Here is a 25,518-nt window from a genome sequence, read left to right on the forward strand (position 1 = left end):
AACAGATCGACAGAAGATGCACTGAAGAAGATGGCGAAGCGAGTAAAACAATTAGAAGCTGAGGCAGCAGATCTCCAGGCATCCTGGGACGCCGAACGTCGCGAGCTCCTTCGAAGAGAACTGTTAACGTCCCAATTGTGCGACCTCATGGTACCCTATCTTCGTCCTGGCTGCCTCTTTCGAGATATTGCAGCGATGAGAGAGGCAGCGACCTGGTGCGATGAGCTAGGACGATGGCGCTTGCCGGATGTGTCCCCTCATATACCTCTACCTCCGGCCGCCCCCACGGCGCGGGCGGATATTCTTCACCTCACCGGTATTTCCTCCAAGGAGGATCACAATAACAATAATAATAATAATAGTAGCAATGACGAGAATGATAGTGATCAAGATAACGATAACGAAGAAGACGGTAGACGAGATATACAGGAAAAAAACGGCTGGAATGCCGTGAACACTTATTTTCGAAGAAGCAGAGTGGATACTCTTCTAGCACACGCAAGGGAAGCGAAGACTTTCGGTAAGATTATATCATATGCGCGCGCGAGTATTATATGTTTATATTTATGTGTACGCTACTATTTAATTCGCTTATTTGCTGCAACAATGACACAACTCAAAAAAAACAAAGTTTTCTAGAGAATAAACTTGAATGTTTTGAACCATTAAAATTTTGTTATATTATTTTTTAATGCAATTTTGAAGTAATAACTGTAGAGGAATAAGAGTATCTAGCTATATACAAGGGTCGGTACAAAAGTAATGCCCCCTAATTTTATTCTCACATAATTTTATTCCTGGAACTTTGACGTTTACATGAGTTTAATCTTACATCTTTATGGTGCACATTTATTATTTTTCCACATAATCACCATCTCTTTCTATACACTTTTACCATCTGTGAATAAGACGCTGTATACTCGTGCGGTAAAAGTCTTTGCTTTTATTCTTAAGGGCTTGATCAACACATTTCTTTAGCTCATCGGCATCTAAAAATTGGTGTCCACAAAGTGTATCTTTCAATAGGCCGAAGAGGCGCCAGATCCGGACTATGAGAAGGATGAGGAAGAACAGTCCATTACAGTTCAGCAATTGCCTCTCTCATCCGCAGATTGATGTAGGGCCGTGCGTTGTCATGAAGAAGAAAAACCTCATTATTCAAATTTTTGTCAGGTCAAATTCTACAGACGAGTGACGATGAGCTAAAGAAAAGTGTTGATCGAGCTTTCACAAATAAAAGCAAAAGACTTTTACCGTACGAGTATACTGCGTCTTATTCACAGATGGTAAAAGTGTATAGAAAGAGATGATTATTATGTGGAAAAATAATAAATGTACACCATAAAGATGTAAGATTAAACTCATCTAAACACCCAGTAAAAGTTCCAGGAATAAAATTTTCTGAAAAAAAAAATCAGGAGGCATTACTTTCGTACCTCGGATATATATATATTTTTTTGTTTTGCGTTGGGGATGAAAATGCCTAATGCATACCCTGGAGCCGGTCTCCAGGGTTATGTCGGGCTTGCACCGGCTAAAAAACATCCCCGTGTAACCAACCCAACACGGAGAAAATTGCTACGGTTGTTACAACAACATTTTCTATGATTAAAAAAGAAATGTATGTGAATTCAAGTTACATTGATATTACATTAAATGTAGCTAAGATATGCTCATCTGTACGGTTCTCATAATTGTATAGTTCTTACTATAAATAACATTCGGTTACAATACCCTCATATATAGTTACCTCAGGATTATTGGTACTCTCTCTAAAGTGGCAGTCTGCAGTATAAATAGTATGGTTGAGAGATCTATAAGATATAGTTGCACGGTACAGTACTGATTGTGAGAGTTCAGTTCAATCGCAGAGTACTATGGTTTCCATAACCCTTTTGCATTGATGAACGAAAAATAACATTATTATTCTGTTGTAGCAACTATAACTTTTTCTCCGTGTATTAGCTCTTTATTCAATATATATTAAATTCTCACCTTTCTTTTGCAAACAACTCTAAAATGACAATTTTTAAGTTACGTTGTTGTAGTAGCAAATGAGCGATATGTGTGCGTATATGTGTATACGCATATATATATATACTAGATTTTTCGCCCGCGCTTCGCGCGGGCTCAAAATCTGTTCCCCTCTCCCCAAACTCACCCATTAATTAGGAGCACCAAATTTGATGTTCTTTCTCCTCAAACTCTAACCTACATCATCGAATTCTTTTTTAATAAATAATAAATAATAGATAATATTATAGATGCAGATTAGCATATTGTCAAATATTTCAAAAATGTAATCCCCTATATTAAAGTCTTTAAATTTTATTTTTGCTTGCGCTTCGCGTGTTTTTACCCTCCGCTGACCCGCCATTATTGACTCTCTTTCATTTTCTTTCATTTTATTTTCTTTCTGTTCCTCCTTTTTTCTATTTTGTTTAAAAATTCTACCGGGTTTAGTTTTACATTTGCTGCCTTTCTGTTTTAATATCAATTCATTTATTCTTTTTTTTTCGCCCGCGCTTTGCGCGCTTTTACCCTCTGAAAAATTATCCATTAATTAAACTTATCCTCCAAAAATTAAAAAAATTTTGGCACTGGTTTCAAGAAAATCGGTCCATTAATACTTATTATTGGCATAGAAAACTGAAAAAATAGCACCGGTTTTAAGAAAATACGTCTATTACTGAAAAATTAAACTCATCGTAGCCATCCCCGAAAAATTAGAAAAATTTTGCAACCGGTTTCCAAAAAATCGGTTATGAAAAATTATACACATCTTCGCCATTCTCAAAAAATTAGAAAAATTTGGGCACTGTTTTTAAGAAAATCGGTAAATTAATTGAATGAATAGTTCGCAATCAGAAAAATTTTAGCACCTGCAGTTTTCAAAAATTGGTACATTAATGAAATATTAAACCCATATGAAAAATTGGCCTCCACCACACATCCTTTTTTTGAATCATCCTTAGCGAGTGGAATATATACACACATACAGACTTTTTTAAAAAGGCATAGAAAACTGAAAAAAATAGCATCGGTTTTAAGAAAATACGTCCATTACTGAAAAATTAAACTTATCGTCGCCATCCCTGAAAAATTAGAAAAATTTTGGAACCGGTTTCAAATTTTTCGGTGATGGCGATGATGTGTATAATTTTTCATAACCGATTTTTTGGAAACCAGTTCCAAAATCAGTAACAAAAAATTATCCATAAAAATTATCCATTAAAAAAATCAGCTTAATCAGATATCTCAAAATTTGCGGAAATTAGAGCAATCACGTACATTTTTTTAAACAGAAATTGGAAACCCCTTTATTATTAACAATTTTTCTAATTCTATTACATTCTTTAATTCTTCCTTGTTTCCTTGTTGTTTAGGTGTTCCTTGTTTAAAAACGTTGTCATTTACAACCGCATCGAATAACGTCAAGAGAAAATACCGATCTCCAGGCAATCTAGATCACTATAATTCTTTAAGATTCGGTCAATTAATTCCCGAAAAATTGGAAAAATTTCGGTACCGGCTTCCAAAAAATCGGTAACAAAAAATTATACACTTTATGGTAATCCCCGGAAAACTCTACCCCTGTTTTATATATAATTCTTTAAGATTCGGTCCATTAACAAATAAGTAGTTCGCGGTCAGACAGACAGACAGACGTCATGATGTGTATAATTTTTCATAACCGATTTTTTCGAAACCGGTTTCCAAAAAATCGGTAACAAAAAGTATCCATAAAAATTATAAAAAAAATTTAGCTTGATATCTCAAAATTTACGAAAATTGGAGCAATCACGTACATTTTTTTAAACAGAAATCGGAAACCCCTTTATTATTAGCAATTTTTCTAATTCTATTACATTCTTTAGTTCTTTCTATCCCTATTTCATATATAATTATTTAAGATTGGGTTAATTATTTCCCGAGAAATTGGAAAAATTTCGGAACCGGTTTCCATATATCATACTTCATACTTCATACTATAATATAAAACCCGACTGTTTGTCTGTCTGTCTGTCTGTCTGTCTGTCTCTCCGTCTGTCTGTCCGTCTGTCCGCGAATCATACTATTATATAAAACCCGACTGTTTGTCTATCCGTCTGTCTGTCCGTCTGTCCGCGAACTACTCATTCGTTAGTGGACCGAATTTTTACCAAAAGTATATGAAATAGGGGTAGAATTTCCCGGGGAGTGCCATAAAGTGTATAGTTTTTTGTTACCGATCTTTTTGGAAACCGGTTTTTCTAATTTTTCTAATTTTTTGGGAAATAATTGACCGAATCTTAAAGAATTATATATGAAACGGGGGTAGAATTTTCCGGAGAGTGCTATAAAGTGTATAATTTTTCGTTACCGATCTTTTTGGAAGTCGGTATCAGAAATTTTTCCAATTTTTCGGGAATTAATTGACCGAATCGCAAAGAATTGTATATGAAACTAGGTGGTTACCCGGGCTTCGCCCGGGAGTCGTTTTTCTTAAAACGACTTCATTTGTGTTTCAATATCCTTATTGTGGACAAACATAAGGAGTGTGTCGGGTGGTTGATTTAAAGACGGTAGTTTAACTTTTCCGCATGAATAACACATTCTAGGTGCTTAAGGGGTAACGACACTAGAATTTTCACAAAATCGAAAAAAATTTTTTTTACTTAAACGATGTTTTAAGGTCTTAGAAATAAGGTACACTTGGTTTCAAAGCTCGGAAAAATCTCTATTATCCCTTTTTCGTAATCCGTCTGCCGGCGCGGAATGCATCTGTGAATGTTAACTGAAACTTTAAACGCGTTTTTCTCGAAATCGCTTTTTTAAAATCGGGCGGAATCAGAACTCGAACACCTTTTATCCGATTGACTTGAAATTTTGAGTGAAACTTTACAATAACATTATCTTTAGAAGTAGGGTAGACCGGGGCACGTTGTCACACATTTTTTTCAATATTTTTTGTATTTTTTACATTCAATATTTGAGAGTACTGTGATATGCCAAAATTTCGAGTGAACCCTCAGCTTCAATTGGACAGTATCGAATTTTGTGTGATTGTTACTCTACAGTTGTCACATCAAATGTAATTGCATGCAAAATGTTATCCAAACTATATTCAACGTAAATATCAATATATTATAGTGCGCTGCAATGTAAAAAAGTAAAATCCTTCACAGAAACATTTATTTTATTTCAAAAAAGTACAAAAAGCACGAAGTTTTCGTCTTAATCTAAATACAAAAATTCCACTCGAATGCGCAACTTATTGATCGTTAACAGCAAGACGAATTACTTCTAGATCGACTACTGCGGCTCTCGCAGTTTTCCGTTTGTAGGAGCGCACCATATCCCAATTGCACCTATGACATTAAAATTCGTGACAACGTGCCCCGAGGGCATTTTTTTACTCCAAACAGCCTCATGGCCGACACGTTTGAGATATTCATAAGGTTAGGTATTGCACGCGGTAGGTAAAAGTACATACTTTAAGATAATATAAAGGTCTATTCTGAAAAAACATAAGCTTCATGTCCAGTACGTTGAATGTTAGACAATAAAATTTTACTTACGGTCGCAAAAAACTTTCAAGTTGATTTTACGTCAACACGGCTGGAGCAATCTCAACACTGTAAACACACCAAAGATGGGCATACACTAACACGTTTTGGGAATGACGGGTGCTGCCCTCTGGTTATTAGTTTTTTAAATAAAGCCGATGTGACAACGTGCCCCGTGTGACAACGTGCCCCGGTCTACCCTACCTATGGATTTTGCGATAAGTTGAACAAAACTTTTTTTTATAAACAATTTTGTGCGAAATTTTTTAGCGAAAAATAAAACATTTTTTTCCAACATGCACCATTCTTACATAAAATGATATTTCGCAATTCCCATAGATACTTCTATAGAAAATCTTATATATTTTTCAAAAATCTTTGAATTTTTGTTCCAACTCAGAAATTATAGGAGCTTCGATTCCGCCCGTTAGACGACTTCCGCAAAAAGGCACTTTGGATCAATGGCTCTGGCGCCGCCATTTTGTCAATAAAAAATTAATAAAAATTTTTTTTATACTTTAATATATAGATAATAAATAGAATTAAACCGATTTTCATTTATGATTATTGTATTTCTGAAAAAAATTATCAAAAATTGGCTTTTTTTGGGACTCTAGAATGGCGTTACCCCTTAAGTTTTAAACTTTTTTGCTGGACAATGATCACATATTGGATCCATTTTCCCAATTATTACTCTCGGATGAAATTGATATTCGTAATTTGAATCATAACTAAATGCCTCTAATTTCAAATCGGACCGCATAAATGTTTTCATGGATTAAACATGTCGTAACCGGTCTTTTTCTACTCGAGTTTCACACTATTGAGTCATTTCTGCTTTCTCGATATTTCACTTACCGATCAGCGACATCATCCCTTGGTTTACCCGAATGTTTTTTCGGGAATTTTGAGATTGCTCGGTCGCGATGCAAATTACGAATATCAATTCCAAATTTTTAATGATAATCTTATCTATATAGATTGCAAAATCATGAATGTGCAAATTTTTCTTTCCATTTATCCAAATTTTTAATGATAATCTTATATTAGATAAAATGTTTTTCCTTTCACAGATATATATAACTGAAAAAATTCCTTTTAAAATTGCACAATATATTTTTTATTCAGTATAATTATATTAAATAATTGTACAATTATTATTCATGATTATCAGCCTTTCTACACTTTAATTTGTTATTAGCCTCCACATCCACATTACAATTTTCTTCTTTATCATCTTTTCTAATATTTTCTCAAAAGATCGGTAACGAAAAATTATACACTTTATGGCACTCCCCAGGAAATTCTACCCCTGTTTTATATACAATACTTATTCGGTCAATTATTTCCCGAAAAATTGGAAAAATTCCTGATACCGGTTTCCAAAAAGATCGGTAACAAAAAACTATACACTCTATAGCACTTTCCAGAAAATTCTACCCCTATTTTATATACTTTTGGTAAAAATTCAGTCCAATAGTTTTTAAGTTAAAAACGTTCAAACACACACCACCCGTAAGAATTTTATATAATAGTATAGACTAGTATAAATAGGAGTAGAAAGAACTAAAGAATGTAGGGAAGACCGGGACAAACTCGACACAATTTTTTCAAAGGCAATTTTCAACAATTAATTAAAATTTTCAAGCAAATTTAATGGTACACATTTAAAGAGCGTTCCTTCAGGTACAAAATTGCTTAAGGAAATTTTGCTGTATGTACGTCGCTTAGTTTTGCCCCAGGAAAGGAAAAGTGGCGCAAAGACAAATTTTCAAATTGAAAAATGCCGGGGTAAACTCGACACTTTGCCTGATCGACACAATTTGATCTGGAACTTATTTTTTATTGTCTGAAACTAAATATACATTTGTTTATCGTGTATTTAGAAAATACAAAAATTTGGAATTAAGTAAAACAATCATTGGAAATAATGAGAACAAAAATTGTTGAACATTTAATTATTTTCATCTAAACTCATGTCTGAAAAACAATTTATGCAAGTAAATTCGCGATTACACGTGCGCACACATTTGTCATGGGCCATCACAAGCATCGTTTATTATTGGGAGCCAATAAAACAGCGTGTCGACTTTGCCCCGAACGTCGTTTTTTACTTTTGTTACTCCAAAAATATAAAAATTTTGAAAATATGCAAAAAGTATTATTGGATTCGTATAAAGCATCGAATTTCCCATCAAAATCACTTACCGGTAGAATCGCAAGAGTAAAGCTCGATGAAAGAGTAGACATTTTCGAGAGATCAGAAAAATTACTTTTCACTATCAAAAACGCTTATGTTGCGTTAAAAATTACACTATAACTCAGAATGTTACCAAATTCCGTTGATAATACTGTAATTTACTTGATTGTTAATATTTGGTTAACTATCTTGAAAGAGGTTCAGGATGGCTCCGTCCACGTAACACGAGTTTAAACGTCGCGAAGAATACGTAGGATACGAGCGGAAAGGAAGGAGGATGAAATACGTCTCGGATAACACTTTAATTATCAACCGTATATTTCCTCTCGTTACATTGAACGCGTGAAGCCCTTTGCACGGACTTACGATCAATTCGGTTTATTACGGAGAAACGCCGGGAAGATGTACAATAGGCCTAAGCCCTCCGACGCACGTCCGATCGCTTCGGGATTTCGAACACTTCTCTCAGAACACGCCCGGACCGAGCCAGAACATGCTCGAACTTGCACACGACCGTTACATTTTCACGTTAACGCGCGCGAGGTATCGCCTCAGCTCTCTCGACCAATCACAGCTGTTCGCCAACCTCATTGGCTAGCGCGGACACTAACGCCTCTAGTCGGCGAGGTTACCCCAACGCTCGTACATAGAGTTCCTCTAGTAAGAGTTAGGACACCCCGGTCTGACTCCTGATTGGTTCCGCCATTTATAGAGAAGACGTTAGTGGGAGTGAGACAAACCTATAAGTGGGAGTGAGACACAGACCCATGAAAAGTACGAGTGGGGAGGCTGTCTCTTGCTGTCTCTCTCGATCGTTCGCATAATTCCCTATTAATGGCGGATGGTGTCCTAACTCTTACTAGAGGAACTCTACTCGTACATAGCAGGCAGCGCCAGTTGCCGGGAAATATGAATACGCACCTTTTATTTCTTACAATACTGGCACATAAAGACGCATTTACAGTAGGAAAGACAAGTTTCTACGATATATTTAAATTGGCAAAAAGCCTAGTGTCAAGTTTGCCCCGGTGTTGAGTTTGCCCCGGTCTCCCCTAATAGAATTAGAAAAATTGCTAATAATAAAGGAGTTTCCAATTTCTGTTTAAAAAAATGTACGTAATTGCTCCAATTTCCGCAAATTTTGAGATATCAAGCTGAATTTTTTTTATGGATAATTTTTCGTTACCGATTTTTTAGAAACCGGTTTCAAAATTTTTCAAATTTTTAGAGAAATAATAAGTATTAATAGATCGTTTTCTTGAAACCAGTGCCAAAATTTTTTTAATTTTTGGAGGATAAGTTTAATTTTTCATTAATGGATAATTTTTCATTAATGAATCAGAATGTAATAAAATTAGAAAAATTGTTAATAATAAAGGGGTGTCCGATTTTTGTTTAAAAAAATGTACGTGATTGTTTTAATTTCCGCAAATTTTGAGATATCAAGCTGAATTATTTAAATAATTTTTATTTTTATTCTTACTTTTTTGTTACCGATTTTTTGGAAACCGGTTTCAAAAAAATCGGTTATGAAAACTACTCATTCGTTAGTGGATCGAATTTCAAAGTGTGGTATATGAAGTAGGGGTAAAATTTTCCGGCGAGTGCAATAAAGTGTATAATTTTTCGTTACCGATCTTTTTGGAAACCGGTTCAGAAATTTTTCAAATTTCTCGGAAAATAATTGACCGAATCTTAAAGAAGTATATATATGAAATAGGGAGGAAGGAGGCGGCAGTGTGGTCTAGTCATATCATACTATCATACTATTTCCCGGGGAGTGCCATGATGTGTATAGTTTTTTGTTACCGATTTTCTGGAAACCGGTTTTTCTAATTTTTCTAATTTTTCAGGAAATAATTAACCGAATTTCAAAGAATAATGTATGAAACAGGGGTAGAATTTTCCGGGGAGTGCTATAAAGTATATAATTTTTTGTTTTCACTCTATACCAGTTGAAAAAAGCGACGTAGACCAAAAATGTCCTTATAAATTTTGTAGTTAAGGGTTCACTCTTTACAATAATATACCACATTTTATTAAAATTATTTGTTTTGTTGTTAAAAATCGGCATGAAAAAAATAGTGACGACTTCGCCCCGGTCTCCCCTACTATATTTTTTATATAATATTATCTTTTGTCATTTTCACAATAATTACCATGTACCAACTTGCCCCATGTACCAACTAGTCTATTACAGTTTCAGCCAATTTCACTGAAGGCCAAAATCCATAAGGTTTGTGCAGGGTCCTTTATTTAATTTCTTCGTTTTAATTTATTTAACGTATAAATTTTTTTATTCTAAAAAATTTATAAAATTGTAAATTTAACGTATAAATTATTTGTATAAATTTATTTTTAATATATTAAAAATACTAATTCATAAATTATAATTTACGTTTACGAGTAAAGTAAACATTAATTTTCCATTGGTGCATCATTTTTCGTGATCGACTATTTTTTTATTCGTTATATTGTCGAATAAAAATTACGAATTACGAATAAATTACTTGTGATTGTTATTCGAATAACGAATAATCGAACTATTCGTTATTCACGAATAACGAATAAAATATTTTATTTGTTATTTAAAATATATGCCCAACACTGTTAAGAAGTAAAGAGAATAATTATTTTAATTTTGATTAATGTTTAGTAGTAAAGAAAATAATTATTTTAATTTTGGCTACTATAAATTTGGATTACTATTAAGCAGTAAAAAGAATAATTGTTTAAATTTGATTATTGTAAATTTTGATTACTGTTTAGCAGTAAAAAGGATAATTATTTTAATTTTGATTACGGTAAATTTTGAGTACTGTAAAGCAATAAAGAGGATAAACCTACATTATTTTGAAATTAATTATTCTCAATACCTAGTTCTGTAACTTCAGGAGTAAACATCTCTTAAACGAAGCGTTTGCGAGCACCTCGAAAGGAAATTTTGTTTGTTTTGTGATCTTAAATTCAAGTTTGGCCGTTTAACCCGGAACACCCTGTATAATTAGAATAGATATAAAATTCCGTAAAAATACATATACGAAATAAATATTTATTTTATAACAAATATTTGTTTATTATATGACTTGAATATATTATCATATTGTAGCGATGAAATTGAATAATTATTTATTTATTGTTACTTAAGAAAATCGCAGTCTGCTCCAAGAAGCTGTTGAGACAAACCGATGCCACGCTTCACTTTTGATTTTCTATTAAAATATATATATATATATATATATATATATATATATATATATATAGGGGAGACCAGGGCTATTTGTCTACGGGGGCTATGTGTCCACAGTACTGCTATCTCAAGTTTTAAGAGACAGATGTCTCTACCATTGTAACAAGTAGTTGAAAAATGCCCTACGTAAGATATTTAAATGTTGTTTGTTTTCTTGCGATGCCTCTCGCAGACGCTATATACGTTAAAAGAAAAGCGAAAACAATTATTCACATTTTTCGACGGTCGAAAAATTTGCTGTGCGACAGTAGTTTAACTCAAATTAAAGTAAGCAATTCATAATATTATCAATTAATATATAGTTATCAGGTGTGAGAAGCGTCAAATCTTAATTTCGCATTATCTAAAATTGGCAACATGTTACAGACTGAAAAACGTGGTCGGGGCTATCTGTCCTATTTTTGATGGGGCAATGTGTCCACACTTCAATGACGAATTGTTCTTTTATAAATAGATAATGGTGCGTAACTACAAATTGAGCGAGAATCTTTTCGTAAAAACAGTGTTAAACTTTGGAATAAATGTTCGGGCTCTCACTCGCTACCGTAAAAAAGTGACCTACGAGCAACTACTTCATCCTGCGATTCAAGAATCGTCACCAAATTTTTATTTTAAAAATACACGTCAAGTTAAATATATGAGTTTGTCTTAAATTATTGAGTATTTTCTATTTCAAACGCTGCCGAGGATAAAGTAAAGGCCCCAAATAAAAAAAAGGTTAAAGAATTGAGGGGACAAAAGAAACTCATCACATTGATTTTGCAACGAACTCAAAATCAGTTTGATGCCACCGTATATAAAGAAAAAGTCAGCTCTACGCAGGAAACTTGCCAAAAAACCTACACAAAATGCTTACTACTTCTCTGACTCCAACGACTAGACAGTTTTTTCAATATTATATATCATACTATAATATAAAACCCGACTGTTTGTCTGTCTGTCTGTTTGTCTGTCTGTCTGTTTGTCTGTCTGTCTGTCGGCGAACTACTCATTCGTTAATGGACCGAATTTCAAAGAATTGTATATGAAGTAGGAATAGAATTTTCCGGGGATTGCCATGATGTGTATAATTTTAAGTTACCGATCTTTTTGGAAACCGGTTCAGAAATTTTTTCAATTTTTCGGGAAATAATTGACCGAATCTTAAAGAATTATATATGAAACAGGGGTAGAATTTTCCGGGGAATGCTATAAAGTATATAATTTTTCGTCACCGATTTTTTGGAAGCCGGTACCGAAATTTTTCCAATTTTTCGGGAATTAATTGACCGAATCTTAAAGAATTATATATGAAACAGCTAGGAGTATAGAATTTTCCGGGGATTGCTATAAAGTGTATAATTTTTCGTTACCGTTTTGTTTTGAGATATCAAACTAAATTTTTTTTATGGATAATTTTTATGGATAATTTTTCGTTACCGATTTTTTGGAAACCGGTTTCAAAATTTTTCAAATTTTTAGAGAAATAATAAGTATTAATAGACCGATTTTCTTGAAACCAGAGCCAAAATTTTTTTAATTTTTGGAGGATAAGTTTAATTTTTCATTAATGGATAATTTTTCATTAATGAATCAGAATGTAATAGAATTAGAAAAATTGTTAATAATAAAAGGGTTTCCGATTTTTGTTAAAAAAAATGTACGTGATTGTTCTAATTTCCGCAAATTTTGAGATATCAAGCTGAATTATTTAAATAATTTTTATTTTTATTTTTACTTTTTCGTTACCGATTTTTTGGAAACCAGTTTCAAAAAAATCGGTTATGAAAACTACTCATTCGTTAGTGAATCGAATTTCAAAGTATGGTATATGAAGTAGGGGTAAAATTTTTCGGCGAGTGCAATAAAGTGTATAATTTTTCGTTACCGATCTTTTTGGAAACCGGTTCAGAAATTTTTCAAATTTCTCGGAAAATAATTGACCGAATCTTAAAGAATTATATATATGAAATAGGGAGGAGGCAGTGTGGTCTAGTCATATCATACTATCATACTATTTCCCGGGGAGTGCCATGATGTGTATAGTTTTTTTGACGTAGAACTACGTCTTTCTCCGCGGTATGGGGGGTATCCACGGATGCAACGATGTAACGAAAATATGTCACACTTTGAACGTTTAGATCTTCGCAACTAATAATCGTAGAGTAATCATTGACATCTCATTTTAAAGCTTAAGAAGTCCCATTTATGATAAATCCAGCCCGAACTCTCTATTTCTTTCCGTTTAGATATAGTAGCGTTAGAAAGTTTAGGTAAATTTCTTGTAGATGCAACGAAAACATGTCACACTTTGAACGTTTATATCTTCGAAACTAATAATCGTAGAGTAATCATTGACATCTCAATTTAAAGCTTAAGAAGTCCCCTTTATGAAAAATCCAGACCGAACTCTCTATTTTTTTCCGTTTCGTTATAGTAGCGTTTTAAAGTTTCGCAAAATTTCTTGTAGATTCAACGAAAACATGTCTCACTTTGAACGTTTAGATCTTCGAAACTATTAATCGTAGACTAATAAATGACATCTCATTTTAAAGCTTAAGGAGTCCCTTTTATGAAAAATCCCGACCAAACTCTCTATTTGTTACCGTTTCGATATAGTAGCGTTTGAAAGTTTAGCTAAATTCCTTTTAGTAAACGCTGCATTGAATTTTGCGATAGAACAGTACGTATAACTTAATTTTTTTAATTAAGAAAAGCAAAATAGAAATCAGCGATAAGAATACTGAAGATGAGTAGCGTGGGTATTCTAACTTAAATTATATGAGTATCTTATGCTTTCTGACATAAAAGTAAATATAGAAAAACATTTATTGTTTTATTTCTTTAAAATAAATTTATGTTTGAAAAAATCAAACAGGCACAGTAACAACTGTGCCGCAAACACGTAGAACTACGTCAACTGTCACTGATGATGATTGACGTGATCAAGGAAGGCCAAGGCCCACACCGGGCTGTAGCGCCGAGTTCATCATCAGTGACAGTTGACGTAGTTCTACGTTGTTGCTTAAAAAATAAACAAAAACAAAAAACAAACAAACAAAAGAAACAAAAAACAAACAAAAACAAACAAAAAAACAAACAAAAACAAAAACAAAAAACAAAAAAGGGCACAGTAACAACTATGTCGCAAGCAACACGTAGAACTACGTCAACTGTCACTGATGATGAACTCGGCGCTACAGCCCGGTGTGGGCCTTGGCCTTCCTTGATCACGTCAATCATCATCAGTGACAGTTGACGTAGTTCTACGTGTTGCTTGCGACACAGTTGTTGTTTTGTTACCGATTTTCTGGAAACCGGTTTTTCTAATTTTTCTAATTTTTTAAAAAATAATTAACTGAATTTCAAAGAATTATGTATGAAACAGGGTTAGAATTTTCCGGGGAGTGCTATAAAGTATATAATTTTTTGTTACCGATCTTTTTGGAAGCTGGTATCAGAAATTTTTTCAATTTTTCGGGAATTAATTGACCGAATTTTAAAGAATTGTATATGAAGTAGGGGTAGAATTTCCCGGGGAATGCCATAAAGTGTATAATTTTTCGTTACCGATCTTTTTGGAAACCGGTATCAGAAATTTTTCCAATTTTTTGGGAAATAATTGACCGAATCTTAAAGAATTGTATATGAAACAAGGATAGAATTTTCCGGGGAGTGCTATAAAGGGTATAATTTCTTGTTACCGATTTTTTTGGAAACCGGTTCCGAAATTTTTCCAATTTTTCCGGAAATAATTCACCAAATTTCAAAGAATTGTATATGAAGTAGGGGTAGAATTTCCCGGGGGTTGCTGTAAAGTGTATAATTTTTCGTTATATATCATATTTCATACTATAATATAAAACCCGACTGTTTGTCTACCTGTTCGCGAACTACTCATTCGTTAATGGACCGAATCTTAAAGAATTATATTTGTCGTTACCGATTTTTTAGAAACCGGTTCCGAAATTTTTCCAATTTTTCGGGAAATAATTGACTGAATCTTAAAAAATTATATATATAGATAGGGGTAGAAAGAACTAAAGAATGTAATAGAATTAGAAAAATTGCTAATAGTAAAGGGGTTTCCGATTTCTGTTAAAAAAAAAAATGTGCGTGATTGCTCCAATTTCCGCAAACTTTGAGATATCAAGATGAATTTTTTTTTAAGGATAATTTTTCGTTACCGATTTTTTGGAAACCGGTTTGGAAATTATTCAAATTTCGAGAAACAATTAAGAAATTTTTTTAATTTTTGGATGATAAGTTTAATTTTTTATTAATGGATCAATTTTCTTGAAACCAGTGCCAAAATTTTTCTAATTTTTTGTTGATGATTTTGATGAAACTGATACCAAAAGATCACTAATTTTATGGGGATAATTACTATGGGGTTGAAAATTAGAGGTTTCATGGGGTTCTATTGGTGCTTCTAATTAATGGGTGAGTTTGGGGAGAAGGGAATAGATTTTGAGCCCGCGCGAAGCGCGGGCGAAAAATCTAGTATATACATATATATATTATTTTTTCTTTTTTTTATCTTAAAAATACTAATAAAAGTATCACATCATGATTTTGAATTTAAGACACCTTACAAGATCGTGTATTGAGTCAGCTGCACTTTAAATTAAATAGTAATCAATTTTGATAATTGAAATATGTATTGTATCACTTTGAAATTTACAATTATAATATACAAACTGTTAAATTTCGAAAAAAATGCTACTGTTGTTAAGATTTTTTAATTGGAAATTTTTGTTATCAAATGATACAAATGCTACAGAACCGGGAAATCGACTGAGCAAATCAGGAGGCTCGGAAGACTTGGGACCGATTGCAGGTGGGAGCGGCTATCTACAGCTCAACGCACTGAATTTGCAAAGTAGCACGCCGATGCGCGGCGAAAGCAACTACAGTCCGAACCAGCGCAAATCGGCGATACACGGTGGCTGGGTCTACGATGAGCAGCCTAACCGACCTACCTATAACTCTTTCATCAATACTACGAAGAAACCTCCTCCAAGAATATTAGAAGCCTTACCTTCGTACCCGCATGACGATACGTCATTCGAATCACCTGTTCGCCTCAAAGAGATGGAGTTGAAAGAGTAAGTGATTCTTATATTAAAGAGGTTCCGTCGCTACAAAAAAATGCAGCCAGTTTCATGAAATTTTAATATGTTGTTCTGGAATGCAAAATAGAATTATGTGAATTTTTTGGGAATTTTTCACCGTCCCGTTTTGAAAAAAATTTACTCCAAAAATTGTACTTTTTAGCATAGGTTCTTATGGGAAATGATATATTGCACACCTTCAGAATGAAATAAGTGCAAGAAAAAATGCAAATGATAAGGAAAAAAAAATATGCACATGTAACTTAATAATTTACAAATAAATGAGTGAAAGAAAGGGGAAGGTTACCGCACATTTCGTAGAAAAATTAATTATATTATTAAAGCATAAATTGCTTGATTTTTCGTCTGCTAGACTGCCACGGTCGTGAGCAGCTTCATGCACTATACACGCGGCGACCAATCAGAGCAATCCCCTTCACTCCCACTACTTCAAACGCTAGTGCGCTGTTGCCAGAACCCCCGCGTCCTACTACTCCCCCCGATGAAGCAACAGAACCTCCTTAACAAATAAATTAAATTTTCAATAAATTTTAAGTAGATTTAGATAATTATACAATTTTTTTTAAATTTTAAGAATTTTCCTGGAGTATAGCTTAAATTTAATGGAAATTATAAGTAAACCACAATTTTCGTTAAATTTCATTGAAAATTAAACGTACAATTTATTATAATTATTTTATTTTTTACTATTAAAAAATGTTTATTGTTATTTTTTTAACTTAGGTAATATTTTACTTTTATTAGTCTTATTATATTTACATAAGTAATTTAATTATATTCTATTATTAATCTATAAGTAATAATGTTTAATTTAACTTATTAATCTTCACAAAATCACTTTACATTTTTGATATTAGAATATCTAAAGACTGCCAGGAGCGAAGACTGCCACCAAGATTACTACGCAGCAACGATACTTTTACCGGCCATCATCCATTCCATGTTGAACATACCTGTTCGCCAACTTATTGACAAGCCAGCCGATAATTTTTAATAAAAACATTTTGTATTAAAGAAGAAGCTAAGAGAAATATAAGGTATGTTAATTCAAGAAAAAGGTATAAAAGAGTGCGATACATTTCTATATAAAAGAATTAATTTCGTTATTTATTAAACTGTTAGTGATTAGATTAGTTGTTAATTGTAAATTATACAATTTGATATCAGAAGAGCGTAACCACAATAGTTAATTATTTTCTTAAATAAAATTAAAATTGAAATTTATAATGCAGCTTATAAAATAATACACTTTTTCTAAAAATTCTTTTCACTCAAATATATACATACATATATTAGAGTAACTCTGAAAGAAAAAACTGCTTTAAAAAATGTATTAAAGTAAAGACAAGCAAATTCATTTCAATATATCTATATAATTCTATCCAAATAATTAATTTAATATGTTTACGTACTAAAATAATATAATCTATTTTATTATTCTCTTTATTATCTGTTGTAAAGAAGGAAGAAAGGAAAAAGAAGAAAAAAAAAGATTTGGTCCATCTTTTATTACTAGTATGTGATTTAATAACAGAAAGAGAGAGAAAGAGAGAGAGAGAGAGAGAGAGAGAGAGTGCATACGTGTGTGCGTATGCGTATGCGTGTGCATGCGTATGTAAATATTAAATTCTTTTAAAAATGAATTAAAATAAGAGAAATATTGATATCCTCCTTTAATAAAAAAATAATGATTTTATGTTAAAGAATAAATTATTAAATTGTGAAGAAAATAGTAAATAAAACACACATTATTAAAAGTAATACAGTTATATTTTAAATACAGTTATATTTTTGTAATCAGCATACACAATATAATTTGGGACTAATAATACATTAATGAAAATATGAATATTTTATTCTTTTAAAACATCTTTATGTAAAACAAACCTTTTCATATTACATTTTCAACAAAATAAACAATAATATTCATAATTTTTATTCTGTAACTAAATAATTAAATAAATATGTCTTTTTTTCATACCAATTGATTCGTCTCATTATTCTGTGCATAAAAATATTAAGGTAACATTACCGAAAACTTAATGTTTTACAAGATATTTTGTATTTTATGTCAAAATACTAGAACTTTCAAGCCAAATAATTCCAAAAGTTCTTAATGAAAAAATACTTTATTATAGTGTTTTGTAAAGCTCTCGAGATTAGCTACAAGAATATGCATTGAAAAATAGAGGTTTTCATTTAAGAAATTGAAGGTGACCTTCACGTGATCTTCAAACGTCTATCCAAGGTCAAACTAATGACACCATCTTATGTGCCCCTCGAAACCGTACAACTTTTGTCTGAAAGATTTTTGCTGAAAATGCTTCGTTGAAGAATTATCGAGGTGCGTTTTTTAAAATGGGACATCCTGTATATATAATGAAATTAGTCAGAATTTTTTCACTGGAACGATTATTATAAATGTACTAAGAATCATTTCTAGAAGCATGTATCCAAATCTTGAAACATCTTTTTGTTTATTGTCATTTTGTTACGATGTTTTTGATTTCTACAAAAATAGTAATAATTTATTTCATAATTTATTAATTTAAGCAGCTATTAATGTAAGTAATAATAATAATTAAATGTAAGCAACTTAAAAAAAGAAATTTATCTCTTTTAAAGTTTATCTATCTTTTCCGAAACTGACTTAAATCTATCATAATATAGGGTAGGTAGTCCATCAATGAACCAGTAATACACTATGAACCATTGCGATATTTCATAAATGTAATGTTGCTAGATTGTGCTTGTTGTCATGCAACAGCTCGCATTTGAACCCCTTTTCGGCTTCCCAATCGATCGGCAAATCGCGCGAAGGACGGCCGTTTGAGGCCACATTTTGTGATTTTTGGGTGACAAACTAAGTTTTTTTCGTAAGTTTTACGTATTTTTCATGTTTTTATTGTTATATCTATTATTTTTTTCATTATTCTATAATTTTGTATGTATATTTGGCTTTATAATTCTGTAAGCAACTTTCTTCTATTGCATTATTTTACCGTATTTTTTAGAGATTATCGTAAAAAATGTTATATGGTCTACAATGAACAATTTTGTTTTTTACTACAGTTATCTGTGTTATAAGTTTTATTAAACTGGCTAGTTGCTACAATAAATAATAATCTAAGTGAGAAAAAGTCTAATAAAAAATAATAATTTGATTGTAAGCTTCAAATAATAAAAACATAACATATATAATTAAGTTAGCTTTAATTTAAAGTCATACTATTCTAACCTTACTTATCATGTCTTATAGTTATCTCTTCCCTAAATATACATTTTAAAACATAGTAAAACTAAAATAACACTAACAATTCACAGTATAAAAGATGTGGTTTATTGTTAAAAATGGCTAGGTTCATTGTGTACACACCCCTGTACACAATTAACCATTTGACATTGTTTTAAAAAAATCGAAATTGTGGCTAAACTTGAAAAATGACTTATAAGTCATCTTATACAGTATGTAGCCAACTAAATTCATGAACTGTATGCAAAAACACAGATCTCCAACTCAATAATTGAGAGAGATATAAGCCTCTGAAATTTACATGGTTCATTGTTGGACTACCTACCCTACACTAAATTCAATTGTAATCAATCAATAGTCTGTTTCTCCTTAAATTACCATAATGTAAGAAAATAATATTACGAAACTTTCCCTTCCCGGCTTCTATGTTGCTCTTCTTCTTATTCTTCTTTTATTTTTTGCACAATATTTTATTTTTTATGTAAATATGGAAATAAATTTAATTTTATATAATAAATAGTTTATAAAATTTGCGTATTTACAAATTATATATCAAATTTTTAATTAATTTAAACATTATCAAAAATATCTTGATCGCGGATTACTTGATTTCTTAATCTATTGATGCTTGACCTTCGTACATATGTGAAACAAAATGCGACGCAATCTCGTGAAACGATTTAAACCAGTTGAATTTCACAGTAAGCCGACTATATGTACATACATATATTCAATTATGGCTATTACGACATGGCAAAGAGATTCTGAAATAAAAAGTTTTAGGCATTCTGTAATAAATTCTCGATAACAATCTGTAAAACGTACTGAATTTTTTTCGCGTGTTGTCGAAAATCGACTTGAATCATTACAAAACATAATACAATAAATTATTATACAATAATATAAAAAGTTTTGTACTTGTCTTATAAAATTTTAGCGAAAGAGAGAGAGAGAGGGGGGAAAGAGATGCTAGTTTTCTAATAAAACCTTGTTTTATTTATAATAAATTTCTTGTTTCTTGTTTTTTATTTATATAAGGCATTTATAATTTATAAATTAGATACGTGTGTATAGCTTTATACTTATTTTTGTCACCGAATAATTTAAGAATAATCATGCACGATTACATAACATGATTATTGCATGTAGATCTCTGGACTCCATCCTTACGCAATCATCCAGTTGTCAGGCTATCTCTCGATTTTAAATCATTCCGCTGTGATATTTATACACTACTAATTGTGGTTTCTCTGACACGCAGGTTCAAGAAACAGAGGTCAGGCTGAGAGGAATTTCAAGGTGGCATCGATGAAGATCGGCGAAACTATTTGATGCATCAAAAATATTAACGGTGATGAATTAAACTCTAATCCATAAAATGCTGTGCCTTCGGTCTCTTCCGAGAGATGATTTTGTAAGTCGTTTAGTAGGCCGTAACTCTTTCAGTAGGCTGTAACTCTTAACGACAGTTTCGCTATTGTTATATATTTGCGTTATATGGTAAAGAATTAAGCTGCGCAACGATAATATAACGATAACGAAACTGTTGTTAAAGAGTTATAGAATAAGAGTACAGAATAGGAATATAAAGCTCTTGCTTAAGAAACAGATATAAGTGAAAGAAATATTTGAAAAATATTTGCATTACTGAGATTCAAAAATCATATAAGAATTGTATGGTGGACGCTGTTAAAAATTTGTTACAGTAATATTTTTATATGTCCCCCTGGATAACGTACCTGAGATATGCCTGTTTTAATAAACCTAGAAGTGAAAGTTCAGAAACAAATCATGAAGTAATTTCATGAAGAGCAAATACGCTAAATACGAAAAAGCAGCTAGATATTTATTATATAACACATACAACAAGTAATATTATTTATAATTTATTATTAAAAAATTATATACCTGTGTATAATAGATATAATATAATAAAAATATTATTTTATAAGCATTAATTTATAATAATAAATATCTAATAATATTAAATAAATTTTTAAAATGTTACTTATTGTCAATTTATATATTGTTTATACATTAGGGGAGACCGGGGCTATCTGTCTACGGGGGCTATGTGTCCACAGTAGGGGAGACCGGGGCTAAAACGTCAACGGGGTTGAACCGTCAAATCAAATATCTCGGAACCTGTATATTGTGCGAACTCGCTATTAACATTGTAAACGCTGCTTATGGTACCCATGTGACCAACGGAGTTTCAGCAGGTTACCTGCCGTGTTATAATTTTTACGAGGGCAAACGTGTTTTCGTGGTGAAAAGTGAAATTTTCTGCGCGTGGAAATTTTGTAATATCTGCAATAATATTTGCTCTCCAAATCTCGAGGTACGTGATTATAAATGCATACTGATTATAAAGAGTAATGCATGCTGAACACGAATCCAGTGTAGATGTCTAATATTTTATGGGCGATCAAACCTGAAACTGATTTACCCCGGGGGACGGTTAAACCCCGGCATTTTTGAGATTTCAATTTTTCCACCGTTGTCGTTTTTGCTCTATATCAAGAGACACGGTAGTGTCTCGCGCCAAGTATACGCGGAGCGAGACCGACCGTGACTCTTTTACGCGACGCGACGGGTTGCAAGTACTCGAGATGTTGAGATCTCGATAACGAGTGAACGGATCAAGTTCTAAGTAGGCTTGATCGGTTAAACAAAGCGACGTAGATAAAAATTTCCTATATAAATTTTGTAGCTAAAGGTTCACTCTTTACAGTGGTGTACCACATTTAACTAAAATTATTTATTTTGTTGTTAAAAATCGGCACTGAAAAAAAACTGACGGTTTAGCCCCGGTCTCTCCTACTGCTATCTCAAGTTTTAAGAGACAGATGTCTCTACCATTGTAACAAGTAGTTGAAAAATGCCCTACGTAAGATATTTAAATGTTGTTTGTTTTCTTGCGATGCCTCTCGCAGACGCTATATACGTTAAAAGAAAAGCGAAAACAATTATTCACATTTTTCGACGGTCGAAAAATTTGCTGTGCGACAGTAGTTTAACTCAAATTAAAGTAAGCAATTCATAATATTATCTATAGTTAATATATAGTTATCAGGTGTGAGAAGCGTCAAATCTTAATTCCGCATTATCTAAAATTGGCAACATGTTAAAGACTGAAAAACGTGGTTGGGGCTATCTGTCCTATTTTTGATGGAGCAATGTGTCCACACTTCAATGAAAAATTGTTCTTTTATGAATAGATAATGGTGCGTAATCACAAAAGAAAGACTTTCCTTAAGACGGATAAGGTACACGGAAAAAATTTTGGGGCAGTTGCTGACGCAATTGCGATTGTTGCAGCGCAAACCGGAGATGAGTTTCGCGTTCACGATTCGAAACAATGCTCTCTTTTTTTTGGGACAGTTGCTCTCCCAAACTGCGACGACTGCGATCTGAAAGCGTTGGTAATGCAGATACTTTCGTACAAGAGGCAGCACTGTCTTTACCATTGGGTACACACAGTACAATTTAAGAACATTACCGACATTTCGCGCGTCAGATGCCTCCCCGTGATTCGGGAAAGTTGCTCTCTGCAATGTTTGGGACAGTTACTCGCCCAAATTCGAGTCGGCAGTCCACTCAACTGTGATGTGAGAGCAGTTTTACCATGCAAAGTGCAGCAGGCCACTCATAATTTTTTCCGTGTAGACATATCCAATAAAATTATATTTAGAGCGATTAAAAGAATAAAAATTGAGCGAGAATCTTTTTGTAAGAACAGCGTTAGACTTTGGAATAAATGTTCGGGCTCTCACTCGCTACTGTAAAAAAGTGACCTACGAGCAACTACTTGATCCTGCGAATCAAGAATTGTCACCAAATTTTTATTTTAAAAATACACGTCAAGTTAAATATATGAGTTTGTCTTAAATTATTGAGTATTTTCTATTTTAAACGCTGCCAAGGATAAAGTAAAGGCCCCAAATAAAAAAAAATTTTGCAATGAACTCAAAATCAGTTTTATGCCACCGTATATAAAGAAAAGTGAGTTCTACGCAGGAAACTTGTCAAAAAATCTACACAAAGTGCCTTCTACTTCTCTGACTCCAACAACTAGGCAGTTTTTTCAATATTATATATTAATAATAAATAATATTATAAATAAGTATAAAAATTAATATAAATAATGTGTTTTTTATTATGTGGACAGATAGCCCCGCATATGGGGCTATCTGTCTACGCTTGACTTATCCACTTATAAAATTCGCCTCTTTAAAATGTTAAAAGATCAACGATTCTAATTATGTTTTTTTTAATAGCAAGGTTGAAAGGTTATACCATTAAAATTTTAGCCAAATATCTTTATTAGTTTTTTAGTAAACTTGAAAAAAGCGTAAAGTGTGGACACAGCCCCGGTCTCCCCTATAGTGTTGGGAGTTATTTAATACTTACTCAAGAAGATTTCTTGGTATAATAATAAAATTAAAAATAACTTTTTAAATGTGATGATTGTAATAATATGTGATGTTACTATAAAATAAAAATAATAAAATTTCTTATTTATTAGCATAAGACAATGATAAAATTCTTATTAAGTTGAGGTACTTTTTCGTGCAACATCATATATTTTTTTTTTAAACCGTCGAAATTATCATTAGTTATAAAATAAAAATTACAGAAATAAGCTAAATTAAGAAAAAGGAAGTCAAAGTGATATGATAATTCTACAAATCATTAATTTTGTCCCTCGAATTGAATGTCATTATATGAAAGATTGCTATTTTTCTCAAGATTAGATATATGTAATAATTAAATTATTTCTACTGATTTTTCATGTTTCGTCTTTATATTGAACAAAAAAAATTAAAGTCACAAAAATGTTGCTCTTAAATCACTATAACAAAAATATATATATATACGTTTTGTAAATAAGGAACAAATGTATATACCTACATGTAAAAATATTTATTATAAGAAATGCTGTGATCTTCTAATCTGTAGTATGTAAAGATATGAAATGTTCCAAAAAAGTTTTAACCAAATAAATATTTGATTTATATAGAAAAAGAATTTATAATTACTTAATATCAATTCTATTATCATATCAGTATTAAAATTAGAAAAAAAGACTTGTAAATAGTGGACATGTATATATATATATATATATATATATACATGCACGCACACACACGCACGCACGCACACACACACACACATACGGACATTTTTTTAAATGCAATATTTCGACGTTTTAGAACACTCTGAACATATTAGCATCAAAAACTCAAAATCAATTTTTTCTTTGGTTTCTTCTACCTCTATTTCATATATAATTCATGTAAATTTGGTTGATTAGACCCAACTTTATACGCAATCAAAGGTTCATATACGAAATTTATGAAAACAAAGCTTTCTCTATGAGGAAGCAAAACCGGTTTCCAGAAAATCAGTAACAAAAAACTATACACATCATGGCACTCCTCGGAAAATTCTACCCCTATTTCATACACTTTTGGTAAAAATTCGGTCCACTAACAAATAAGTAGTTCGCGGTCAGACAGACAGACAGACAGACAGACAGACAGCAGACGGTACTTATATATATAGATCCGAACTGGTTTCCAGTGGCAATTAAACCCATCCTCGATAAATTAATAAAATTTTTGAACTGAAAAATTGAAAAAATTTCTGAACCGGTTTCCAAAAAAATCGGTAACGAAAAATTATACACTTTATAGCATTCCCCGGAAAATTCTAACCCTGTTTGATCTATAATTCTTTGAGATTCGGTCAATTATTTCCCGAAAAATTAGAAAAATTAGACAAACCGGTTTTCAAAAAATCGGCAACAAAAAACTATAAACATCATGGCACTCCCCGGAAAATTCTACCCCTATTTCATATACTTTTGGTAAAAATTCGGTCCACTAACGAATGAGATTCGGTCAATTATTTCCCGAAAAATTGGAAAAATTAAAAAAACCGGTTTCCAGAAAATCGGTAGCGAAAAACTATACACTTTATGGCACTCCCCAAGAAATTCTACCCCTACTTCATATACTTTTGGTAAAAATTCGGTCCACTAACGAATAAGTAGTTCGCGGTCAGACATACATACATACAGACGACGGTACTTATATATATAGATATACTAGCTGGTTACCCGGGCTCCGCCCCGGAGGACATATGTA

General features: G+C 32.2%; 1 protein-coding gene across 1 annotated transcript in view; it reads left to right on the forward strand.

Moving 5' to 3' along the window:
• Window positions 1-23,243, forward strand: part of LOC139786579 (osmotic avoidance abnormal protein 3-like) — a 36,074-nt gene extending 12,831 nt beyond the window's left edge. Inside the window, exons 6-9 of the mRNA XM_071725730.1 lie at window positions 6-520; window positions 15,762-16,086; window positions 16,971-17,150; window positions 20,628-23,243. Coding sequence (XP_071581831.1) covers window positions 6-520; window positions 15,762-16,086; window positions 16,971-17,085 — 955 coding nt within the window. The 3' untranslated portion in view covers window positions 17,086-17,150; window positions 20,628-23,243. The remainder of the gene's footprint in view (window positions 1-5; window positions 521-15,761; window positions 16,087-16,970; window positions 17,151-20,627) is intronic.
• The last annotated feature ends 2,275 nt before the right edge of the window (window positions 23,244-25,518 follow it).

Source organism: Temnothorax nylanderi, unplaced genomic scaffold, assembly GCF_030848795.1.
Source record: "Temnothorax nylanderi isolate EJ_2023f unplaced genomic scaffold, tnyl_v1.0 TNYL_tig1082_pilon, whole genome shotgun sequence".
Classification (NCBI taxonomy): Eukaryota; Metazoa; Arthropoda; class Insecta; order Hymenoptera; family Formicidae; genus Temnothorax; species Temnothorax nylanderi.